The 10,900-nt window shown below is 38.8% G+C and overlaps 2 protein-coding genes across 8 annotated transcripts in view; one reads left to right on the plus strand and one right to left on the minus strand.

The window, feature by feature from the left end:
• Nucleotides 1–2,693: 2,693 nt before the first annotated feature.
• On the plus strand, nt 2,694–10,019 carry LOC110004894 (G2/M phase-specific E3 ubiquitin-protein ligase-like). Of its 5 annotated transcripts, XM_065949950.1 has the most exons (10): nt 2,717–3,437; nt 3,642–3,880; nt 3,975–4,313; nt 4,717–4,911; nt 5,201–5,287; nt 5,373–5,626; nt 5,708–5,833; nt 8,845–8,985; nt 9,178–9,286; nt 9,440–10,019. In XM_065949950.1, exons 3-10 carry the CDS (start codon nt 4,178–4,180, stop codon nt 9,655–9,657), a joined length of 1,266 nt encoding a protein of 421 aa, XP_065806022.1. In that variant the 5' UTR covers nt 2,717–3,437; nt 3,642–3,880; nt 3,975–4,177; the 3' UTR covers nt 9,658–10,019. The 5 variants fall into 5 exon arrangements, with proteins under 5 accessions (XP_065806024.1, XP_065806022.1, XP_065806021.1 ...); XM_065949949.1 differs by having other exon boundaries at nt 3,642–4,313; XM_065949951.1 differs by having other exon boundaries at nt 2,717–3,424; nt 3,642–4,313.
• A 403-nt stretch (nt 10,020–10,422) lies between these two features.
• The window catches only part of LOC110005863 (nuclear factor 7, ovary), a 26,927-nt gene continuing 26,449 nt past the window's right edge, over nt 10,423–10,900 (minus strand). For all 3 annotated transcript variants that reach the window (XM_065949948.1, XM_065949947.1, XM_065949946.1), the window contains one exon: nt 10,423–10,885. The gene's annotated coding sequence lies outside the window, so the exon portion shown is untranslated. The remainder of the gene's footprint in view (nt 10,886–10,900) is intronic.

The following is a 10,900-nucleotide window of genomic DNA, read 5'->3' on the forward strand; positions in this document are numbered from 1 at the left end:
CCAAACCACTCGACCGCCACTGCTCTCCTAAAATTCACCAATGACATACAGTCAGCATCTGACAGCAATATGTCTACAGGTGCTATATTTATTGACCTTGCTAAGCATTTGATGGTTGATCACTATCTTCTTTTAGATAAACTACATGCTATTGGTTTCTCTACTGACTCTTTGTTGTTTTCAACTCTTTTCTTCATTATAGAAGTCAATGTGGTTTTTTTCAGGGCAGCCAGTCAGACTTCAAGATTATTGATAAAGGTGTGCCACAAGGTTCATCTTTAGGTCCTCTATTATTCTCCATCTTCATCAATGACCTCTCACCAGTCTGTTCTGACTGTCAAATTCATTTATATGCAGATGACACTGTAATATACTCCTCCAGTTCGGACATTTCACAAATTCAATACTCAATACAATCTGATTTTAATCTAGTCCAAAAATGGTTCTCTGTCAATAAACTTCTTCTGAATAAGAAAAAATCATATTTTATGTTGTTCTGCACTCGACCAGATTCTTTGCCCTTAACAAAAAACTGGCATATTAATTTCCTGGATGGAACAGCATTAGAAAAAGTAGATGAATTTAAATATTTGGGCCTTTGGCTAGATTCCCAGTTAACTTTCAAACCTTATATCAACTCAATTTCTAAGAAAATACATGGTCGTCTAAAATCACTTTATCGTTCTGTTGAATGTTTTTCACTGCAGGTCCGGAGAAGAATCGTGACACAATTGGTGCTGCCAATCCTTGATTATGCTGATGTTATCTATGGAAACACCTCAGAGACAAATCTTCGACCTCTCACTATCTTATTCAACAGTCTCTGTAGATTTGTTCTGAGGTGTCCATATAGGACCCATCACTGCCTAATGTATGAGTCCTTGAATTGGCTGGCTCCCAAGTCCAGAAGGACATTTCATTCATTACTTTTAAATGTATCTATTTTAATTGTCCTCCGTACTTGAAACAATTTCTAATCCCTTTCAGTTCACAGTATAGCCTAAGGCATACTGATCATCTATTTTTCCTCACACCAAGAATCAGGAAAGAAATTGGTCGCCGTGCATTTAAATTTAACGCTCCATCAGACTGGAATAACCTACCTCGCTCACTTAGATCTATCACCTCTTTTCATATCTTTAAATCATCTCTACATACTCATTGTCAAACATCCTGCTCTTGCTTTGGATTTTCTTTCTCTGTTGGACTTAGTTTGTCTGGACCTGCTCTCCTCTTGCTTGCGCTCGTGTATCTACATGTATGTACTGTTCTGTACCTTGTGCCTTAATGTTGCGTACACTATGTGTGTAAGTCCTGTATAGTGTGTATGCATATATATATGCAGAGGTTTTCCTTTCTTTTTTATTTTTTTATTATTATTATTATATATATGTATTTTTTCTCTTCAGATTTTTTCTGATTGTGTAATACTGGCTGGTTGGTGGGTGGCTAGGCTTGGGGGAGCATTAAGTGTGAGTGATTGTGAGTGTGTGTGTGTTTGTGGTGTGGGTGTCTCTGTGTTTAAATGTTTGGTATTATGTTTTGGATTTACCTTTTATTTTGATTTTGTATTATGATGATTCATTTATGTTTTGTAAGGACAATGAGAAAATGAGATGATGCATCTTAAGGGGCTATCCTTGAAATAAATTACAAATTACAAATTTACACATTAATGCTGTCTCTCACCTCCAGGGCCTTGAGGAAGATGCTGCGCCACCGCGTCTTCATCATGCCAATCGCCCTTTCCACCACACACCGTGCTTTGGCATGATGCCGGTTGTATCGTACATGAACAGGGTTTTGCACCGGCTCCCTGAATGGGGTCATCAAGCTGATTGGTGCAGCCAGGCAGGGATACCCCCATCCCCAACAATACACCAGCCATGAGGGGAGTAGAGTTGGTGTACGTACAGAGAACTCCACCGCAGGACCCTGCATCGTGGACAGAGCCTGGAAGTCCTGTGAACAAGGGTGATGTATTGTGAATATGTCATTGTACTTGACATGGTACAGGACACATTATGTTGAAAATGCCCGTCTCAAACACTTCTGAAATGTGACATCACAAATTCAATTGTGACTATACAACATCTTTTAAAGTAATTACAATGTTTACAATCATGAGATAAGTAGAAATTCACACATGAACATAATGACGTTGCAGTTGTTGGGTGACAAATACAAATCACAGTAAGTGTGAGTCCTGGTCCACATTCACTTTCATTGTATGTGAGATGACTGCAACACCCTTTTCCTGAGAAACTCAAAAAGTTAACCCAACCTTCCAGAGGTATTAATGTCAGTAACTGATGACTGAATTATTTATTAGATCAACAATCCCTTAACACTAGAAAGACCAAGGCAGTCATTTTGACAGTTTTTTAATTTTGCAATGTAATAACTTACTTAAAATAAAACTTATGTAACTACAGGACCATGACTTTTCCTAAATGTGTCTATATTTTATTCTAGCATTGTAATTTTATCAAAAACACAAAACACAAAAGAGTTTTGAGTATTTCTACCTTGAAAGTCCATAGCGGGCATATTGACTGCATGCATTATAGCCAGTGTATCGTTTCAGTATTCGCTACTTTTTCCCGCTCTTGAAGGTAGAGGTGGGCGATATGGGAAAAATATCATATCACAATTTTTTTCATACTGTTCTTTAGACAAATTTATAAGTTACTGACCAGTTCAACCAAACTTATTTACCTGTATGATGTTTTTAGAAGCACAAAAACTGTGCAGACAAGTTTAATGCTGCTCGTCAAAGTTTCTAACATCTGATTGGTTACTCAGCAAAGCAAGTCATGACAGATCGATCCCAGATAATGGATTGAAGCAGTGAATGCACTCCGATACGTTAGGTGACAGTGTTCATCCGTATATTCGTTTCGGTACGCTCTTCATTTGTCGCCGAAAAAATAGTTGCTGATGATACAAGTGAAGACTTTCAGCTCACCATTGGTGCAAAGTGTTAGTGCAGGATGTCCAAAAGCTCTCCGGAGCACAGGTACAGCAGATACCTGTCGCTACACCACGTACACCTGTTCAAGGTAGGTAAGGATAGCCAGATGTGCTTCTAAACGAAGCTAGCTAGTCGGCAGAATGGTGTTAGCATGTCAGCAGCCCTGAAGTTGGACTTTTATCACTTCTTTCTTTTTAGTTGTTGTTTGCTTTCTTTATTACATTTATCAGGACTTAAGGATGTTTTAGCTGAGTGGCGATCATGGGAGCTGTAACATTTTCTCTGTGTTGCAGCCGAAGTAGCAAGGCTGTTTGCTCCATACAACAACAACAACAACAACAACAACAACAACAACAACAACAACAACAATTTGGCTGACAACAAGGCTGATAAAGTTCCAAGCATTCAGCTTAAAGCAGACCTTCTTGCTTCAGGACTTGGAGAACAAAGGTGATCTTTTCAGGTGCGTCTGAAACAAGAACTTTGACAAAGCACTGAGTCCTGACATTAGTAGGAGTTGTATTTTTAATTTCATTTTATCGCCATTTGTGTTCACCTATTTTACATATTAGACTCAAACTTTAATGACGTGATTTTCTTGCTGTGTATTTGTTATCACAGCTTAGCTTTTGGTATTTGAGTTAATGTGCATTATGTATATTTACAGGAAATGACAACGATCCCATGGTTGTAACAAACAAACTGATGGAGGTGTTTCCAAAGCTGCAAGAAGGGGGAGGCTTTGAGTTTCTAAAAATTGCAGGATCTACTCGCAGTCGAAATCTTGGACTTCTTCAATGTCCCAGCACAGGATACACCCTTACCTATCTAAAAGATCCATCTCCAACAATTGGACAGGCTACAATTGACATACGCCCACTTCAACAGGACCTACCCATTGATTCAGTGTGGAAATTTACACTGTCACCATTTGATACATAGTTCAAATAAATTGCACTGTGGAGTTTTAATCAATACTTAACAGATTTGTTGTTCTTAGGAAAGCTCGGGACATGCCTCTGGTCCAGAAGGAGGTTCCCTTCTCTGAAATGAAACTGCACCGAGCTAACTGGGATGGCTATGCACTTGTTAAAGATATATAAGAATTACATATTCATTTTTCAATAAGAAATGTCTTTTTAGTTTTTGTGCACACAGATGAGAGGAAATGTCTATAACATTTTCTGAACTTCAAGGACCCCCATGCAGGAAACACATAGAGAAGGAGAGGGAGACCGTGGTGAGGAGAATGATAGAGAGCCACCCACTGACAGGGACAGCGTTCCAGTGAGGCCTGAAACATCTGTAGAGAGTGAAGTAGAACCAGTAGTGATTGAAAGTGAGAAGATTGATCTTAAAGAACTTGACAATGCTTTGTGTCATCACAGTAGGAATGCTATAATATTGTGCATGATTAGAACTCAGTCAATAGAAGAATAACACCTTTTAACCATAATAAATAACGACTAGAAGACATGCCATTATCACTGCTGTTTTATAGAACCTTAGAAACACTTCCTCATACAGTTCACAGACTCCACATCTAAGTGAAGCTTGGTTGACTTCAAACAGCAAATAAGCATCATTCTGATGAAAGTCAAGTAGAAATGGACTTTCCTAGTATCTATTAAAAGGCTGTTGGATTCTGTCACATTTTTCAGGTGTTCCTCCTTTTCTGTTGATTGGGAGTTTATCTGCATTTAACATGCAAAGTAGTTACATTTATTTTTCTTCTTGTCTAGACTGGAAGATTATTAAAGAACCAACTCTGGCTGCCCAAGTTTTCAAAGATAATCTACTAAGTGAACATGCAACCGGGAAGCCTCTTAAACTGAAAATGGATGTAAGGGAGCGTGAGGAGGACAGGGAACGGGCACTTCTCTCATTCTATAAACAGCAACAGGAATGGGCATGTCCACTTCATTGTACCCTTGATGGTTAGTAGAATAGAGTTCATAATATAAATATATCCTGTTACATTAATATCAATTCTATGTCTTATATGGAATGGTATTAGTGGTTTACTGGTCCCATCAGGTCATTTGGCTGATATTAATCATTATATGATAATCTGCATTGGCTGTTCATGCTGTCTGCATAACAGTTCATGTGTTTGTCCTTCCTTCCTAAAACTTGTCAAGCACCTATAGCCTTGTTACAGCTTGTTTCTAGTGTGTTATTAACAGTATACAGTATTCTTTAAAAAAAAAAAAAAAAGTTTTATAGGTGATGCTGCTGTTGGACAGGGAGTGATGCGGTACTTTCTGACAACAATAATATCCAAACTCCAGTTTGGATTCAGAATGAATCTTGGTAAATGTGCTACTATTCAGGTTAATGTCATGCATTTTAAAAGTTAATTGTTTGATTTGAAGCCCTGCTCTGTTGGTACTTACAGGAGGAGTGGGCCAAACTCTGCTATTTGAAGGTGAGCCTGACCATCTCGTTCCAGCTGCATCAGAGGTGCTTATTGAGAGCAACCTCTTCCGGGTTGCAGGAAGGATGATAGCCCACTCCTTTTTGCATGATGGCCCCCATGTCACCGGATTAAGTCCTGCTGTTATTCATGTACTGTTCAATGGGGACCCTGAAATGGCAACAATTGTTGTCGAGGACTGTCCTGATCTGCACATCAGGAGTATTATAACAATGGTATGTAACACACAAACAAAAAAACCTTTGCCTTGCAAAATTCCTGGACAGGTGTAATACCTTTTATGATCCAAACTGTAGCTTGAACTTGAAGAACTTACTCAGGAACAGAAGGACACAGTGTCAGATCTTTCCCTGTCTTGGGATCTCCCAGCAGTCACTAAAACGAATCAGAGGTGGCTACATAACAAACTTCTAGTACACGCGGTGAGTTTCTCCTGCTGATTTGGTGAATTCTCCTTCTGAAATTGAAGTCATCCCCCATTTATCCATCAATTATGTTTCAAGCTAAGCAATTCTATCACGTCTGCATTTCTTTTGCACATCTGTATTTCAATCACAAACTAATTGGAACTGCAGGCAGGATTATTACAGAACCTAAACACTCTTTAACTTGTAATCTAGGCAGGGAGTGGTTTGGTGTTGCAATATGAAAGGATATAATTGGGGAAAAATACATCTTAACCCTGTAAAGCCTGACACATGAAAAAATAACCAGAAAATTCTATTCTTTTGGAGTTGAGATGTTTATTAAACCCTTAAACAAAATCCACCAAAATGTTTTTCTCATATCATGTTGTTTATGATATTTGTTCTTGTAGCACATTTGATACATCGGGCGTTTTTGGCAATTTTTTGCACACATTTCAGGAAGCTTTTCTCGTTGTTTTTTTTAACATAACACTTTTTACAGCCTTTTTATTTCATTTTGTGGTAGGCACAAAAACAGTTTCTGTCCTTGTTCAGGCAAAGATGCACCTTACACTTTTCACAGTAGACATGTGAGAAGTGATTGCCAGTGCAGTGCTTGCATCTCTGTCGGGTTTCCCATGTTGGAAAATGATCAATGCCATCCCTTCTCACATCAAGAGGCACACTGCAGCTTGGTCTTTTACGGGGTGGTGTTGGAGTCTCTTCTGGAGAGGATAGTGGTCTGCCACACCTGATTTTGGCCTTTCCTGCCAACCAAAGCCTGAAACCTTCACAGAGGCACGGGTTTCTTTTTGGGGTTTAGCTTCTTCTGGTCTCTTCTGTAGAGGTTCCACGCATTGATGACTGCCACTGTAACAGTGTGCCACCAGATGTACATGTACCATCTTCGGGATCTGAAGCTGAACTTGTAAAGTGCAGACAGCATATCAAGGAGATCAACACCTCCCATGAACTTGTTATATGTTTCAACAATGGCTGGTCTGGGAACCGTTATGTGAGTTTTGGATTTGCGATCCCAGCGTTTCACATTTCCCACAGGTTCAGTGCCAACAAAAGAGGAAATCAGGTTCACTGCTTTGTTGTCGTACCATCTTACAACGATGTTGTTTTCCTGGTTCACTCTGAAGTCCATTGACCCTCTTCCATTTTTCTTCAATTCTTTTTCATCCATCATGGTGCAGTGCTTCACCCTGTTCATCCGGATCGTGCCAACGTAGTGGATTCCTCTTTCTTTTAGGTGTTGCACCAGGGGAACTGATGTGAAGTAGTTGTCTGCAAAGACCTTGTGATTTTTTACTGCTGGAAGTGTTGATGTCATTTTCAGCACAACTTCTCCTGTAACACCTACTTCAGACTTTTCTCTGTCTGGATTTTCTGCACCTTGACAAATATCAAAGTCATAAAGAAAGCCACTTTGTCCAGCACGTCCCCACATTTTGAAACCCCATTTGTGAGGTTTTGCAGGCATGTAGACACGTAGATGAGATTTTCCCTTAAATGGCACCATGATTTCATCAACTGCATGGCTTTCTTCAGGAGGTATGTAGAGAAACTGTTCTCGCAGTTTTTGTAACCATGGCCTGAGCTTCCACAGTTTATCTTTCTTTGCATCATCAGACACACTGAGGTTGTCCTGAAAGTGAATCACTGTCAGCAATTTCAGAAACCGATCTCGAGACATCACATGACAAACTGCAGGGAGCCTTGTCTCCATCTCCCAATAGGCTCTCACAGAGGACATCTGTACTAACCCCATATGAATGTACATGCCTAGAACCTGCTCTATTTCCTTGGCAGTTGTGTTTACTGACTTGCCCTCTTTTTGGACACTGTACAGGTTTGTTTGTTCTGCAGTTTCCTCTAGCATTTCATCAGTGACAAACTGTTTGAAATACATGTATGGTGTCCAGTCACACCTGTCTTCTGTGCCTTCCTCAACACTTGCAATGAAATTGATAGATGGAGCTTGATAATTTATTTTTCTCCATCTGTATTCTTTCCTTTGTGCATTGGCCTTCACTGACTCCTTTCTGATTGTGTCCTGTGTTGTTGTTGGGATCTCAACGTCTGTGCTTGTCTGGGCTACACTTTCCTCTTGATAGTCTTCCTCATCACTGCTATCTGAACTTCCATCATCATGCATGGCCTGAGGAGTCCATTCTTCCTCATCCTCCTCATCATCTTCCTCTAACTGCTCTATGTCACTTGAATTGCCATCCATTATCATGTTGATGACATTTTCAATGTACGTTTGTTTTCTCACTTCTTCCTCTATTCTTTTTGACATCTAAAAATACACACATAACAAATTGGTCAATATAGCGTAGCGATTATGATTTCAGAGGAATTGTTATTGTGAAAATACCCAAAATGTATTTTAAAATGGCATTTCAGTCATTAATTAGATTTATTAAATCATTACAATAGTGTGTGTTTGTATATTGGTAGGCATGATGTAGATTACATTACAAAAATTTAGAATGACCGTTCAAGGATAAAGCACCTTATATACCTGCAGTATCAAATGTGATACACACATTTTTAACACGATTTAACTGTAATATGAAGAATGAATTATTAAGTAATGATGCATTGTTTTAATACAGAATATACTCCTATTAAAGAATGAGTAACAATATAAATGTTATTCTTACTGTAACTTCTTGAAAATCAGCAAAGGTTTTCCTGCTGAAAGTGTGTGGATGCTAGCATGATGGTGACCATTTTTTAAAAGGTCAAAAAAAGCCCCTCCACTGCCTGCAGTAGAGTGCAAATCCTCTAGGGGGCAGAATACATGTATCAGGTCATATACAACAGGTTTTAAAGGAAAGTTTTGATCATGTTGATAAGACAGAGGTCTCAGAAACTTGCGTAGCAAATATGATACAAATGGTTTTATAGGGTTGTTAAGCACTGCATTAGAGTTTTATAAACACTTTCTACTGTGCTGACTTTTGTAGAATTTTAATATTTGGTCAGTAATATGGGTTTGGCCTTTCTTGTAGGTCATCGGGAGGACCATGTGCCAAATTAAACAGTTGAGAAAGGGATTGAAAGATGTGATGCTATGGCCCCTGCTGACATCAAGGCCAGATGTTGTCCCACTTCTTTTTCTGAAAATGGCAGGAATGCAGTTTGTACCCCAGGTGATTTAGTACATCCAACTTATTAACAATACTTAAAATATTAATAAATGTGTGTTTGTATCTAATTGTCTAATTTACTGAGCTGGATATTTTCTCAATTACCAAGACTGTAATCTATATTCCTTTTCATCAGTGCTGAATTATAAATTATCCTAGACACCAAAATACTTTTCAAACTTTTTTTTTATTCAGATGTTCCTAGACAAAATCACATGGCCTGTGGAGGACAGTGATGATGAAGAACTTGACATTGAGTGCAAGTGCCGCATCACTGGTTTTCTACGGATGTTCATTGAAACAGGTATAGCTATCTTATTTTGCAATTTATTTTCATGTTTACCAATGTCTCTATGTCCCATAAACATCTCACTTAACACTGTAGAATATATGAAATGCATAGGGATTTGAACAGTTACAGTGCACTGTGTTCTTAATCCACTTTATGACCTTTTAGCTTCATCAGATACTCTGGCTCAGTTGCTGAAGTTCTGGGTCGGCTGGGAAATGCTCCCTCCAGAACTCAAAGTGGAGTTTTCCGGGGGAACCTTCCCATCATCCTCCACATGCTTTGAAACACTGAAGCTGCCAGCTCATTACAACACCTACAAAGACTTTGAGGAAGCACTTGTTGCTGCCATAGACAGTGCACACACTGGATTTGCTCTTGTTTAAGTATTTTCAGGCAATGATGTTGCTGTGCTTTTATTCAGTAGAAAAAGGTCAATTTGAGTGAAGTGAGTTCAGTGTTTTTCTAACATTTCAAATACAGTGCAGTATTTTCTTTCCCTGAAAATGACACTGCTTTGTTGTTGCTCTTCTGTCAACTGTTTGATACTTCAGTGTGCATCACCTTGCTGTCCTTGCCTGTTGTCATTGGCTACATGAGGTTGTTGAAATATCTCTTGATGCTAGAAAAATTGGTTTTATTTGCATTAAAACAGCATATTATTATTTCAGATTTTTATTGACAAATCAAGTGAACTAATTCATGAGTGACATTTGCACAATAAATAAAATAAAAGGCCTGCTTAAGATATCAGCCTCCAATGATTCTTGACAAAACTTGCACTGTCTCCAAATATGATCCAATTGCATCATTTAAAGAAACTCCTGAAACTGGCAAAATGGCAACCTCTTCATCTGAGAGCTCACGGGCCATCTGAATCTCAGGAACTGACACAGTGTCTCCATGCTGATTGTGAGGCCCATTCCAGTCGATCCCATAGTCTTCATAAACCTGAACAGAGGATAACCTTGATTGACATATTGTTTAAACTACTATGACATGTCATCACACAAGATTCATGAGATTGATCATTGGTCCTTATGTTGGTGACAAATTAAGTTTTAGGCACTTTGCTGCTCAGATGTTGTTCTGTCAGAGCTCAGGAGACAGAAGAGATTCTCATGTTTCATTCAAAAACAAGAACAAAGTGATAACAGAAACCCTTTTATTCAAATATAGTGGGTCCAATTATCATCTGTCTGAAATGTTTCTTCTAAGAAATTTGAGGAAAAATAAATCTGCTAAACATCAGTGACAAACACCTGTATCTCCTGACCAACAAAATATGAATATATTTTCAAAAGGTTTCAATAATAGTGTAAAACTACTATCTTTTTTTTAACCTCTGCAGGATCCTCCATGGGGCCTTGCTCTCTGTATCTTCTCCAGAGTTCATTAGGTGATTGATTCCTTTCAGTTCTAAGTCCATGAAAGTTCCAAGCATCTCTGAAGGAGCTGAGGGTTCTCTCAATTTGGGGAAGGAAGATCCAGTGCAGGGCATAAAGATGGACTTGGTTGTCTGGATTGAGTGTTCCCTGATCTTCCAATGAAGTGAAGATCTGATAGAAGAGGTCTAGGGCATGCTCATAAACATCTCTCCACATCCTCTCTATTCTGCAATTAGAATGC

This window comes from Labrus bergylta, chromosome 21, assembly GCF_963930695.1.
Source record: "Labrus bergylta chromosome 21, fLabBer1.1, whole genome shotgun sequence".
Lineage (NCBI taxonomy): Eukaryota > Metazoa > Chordata > Actinopteri > Labriformes > Labridae > Labrus > Labrus bergylta.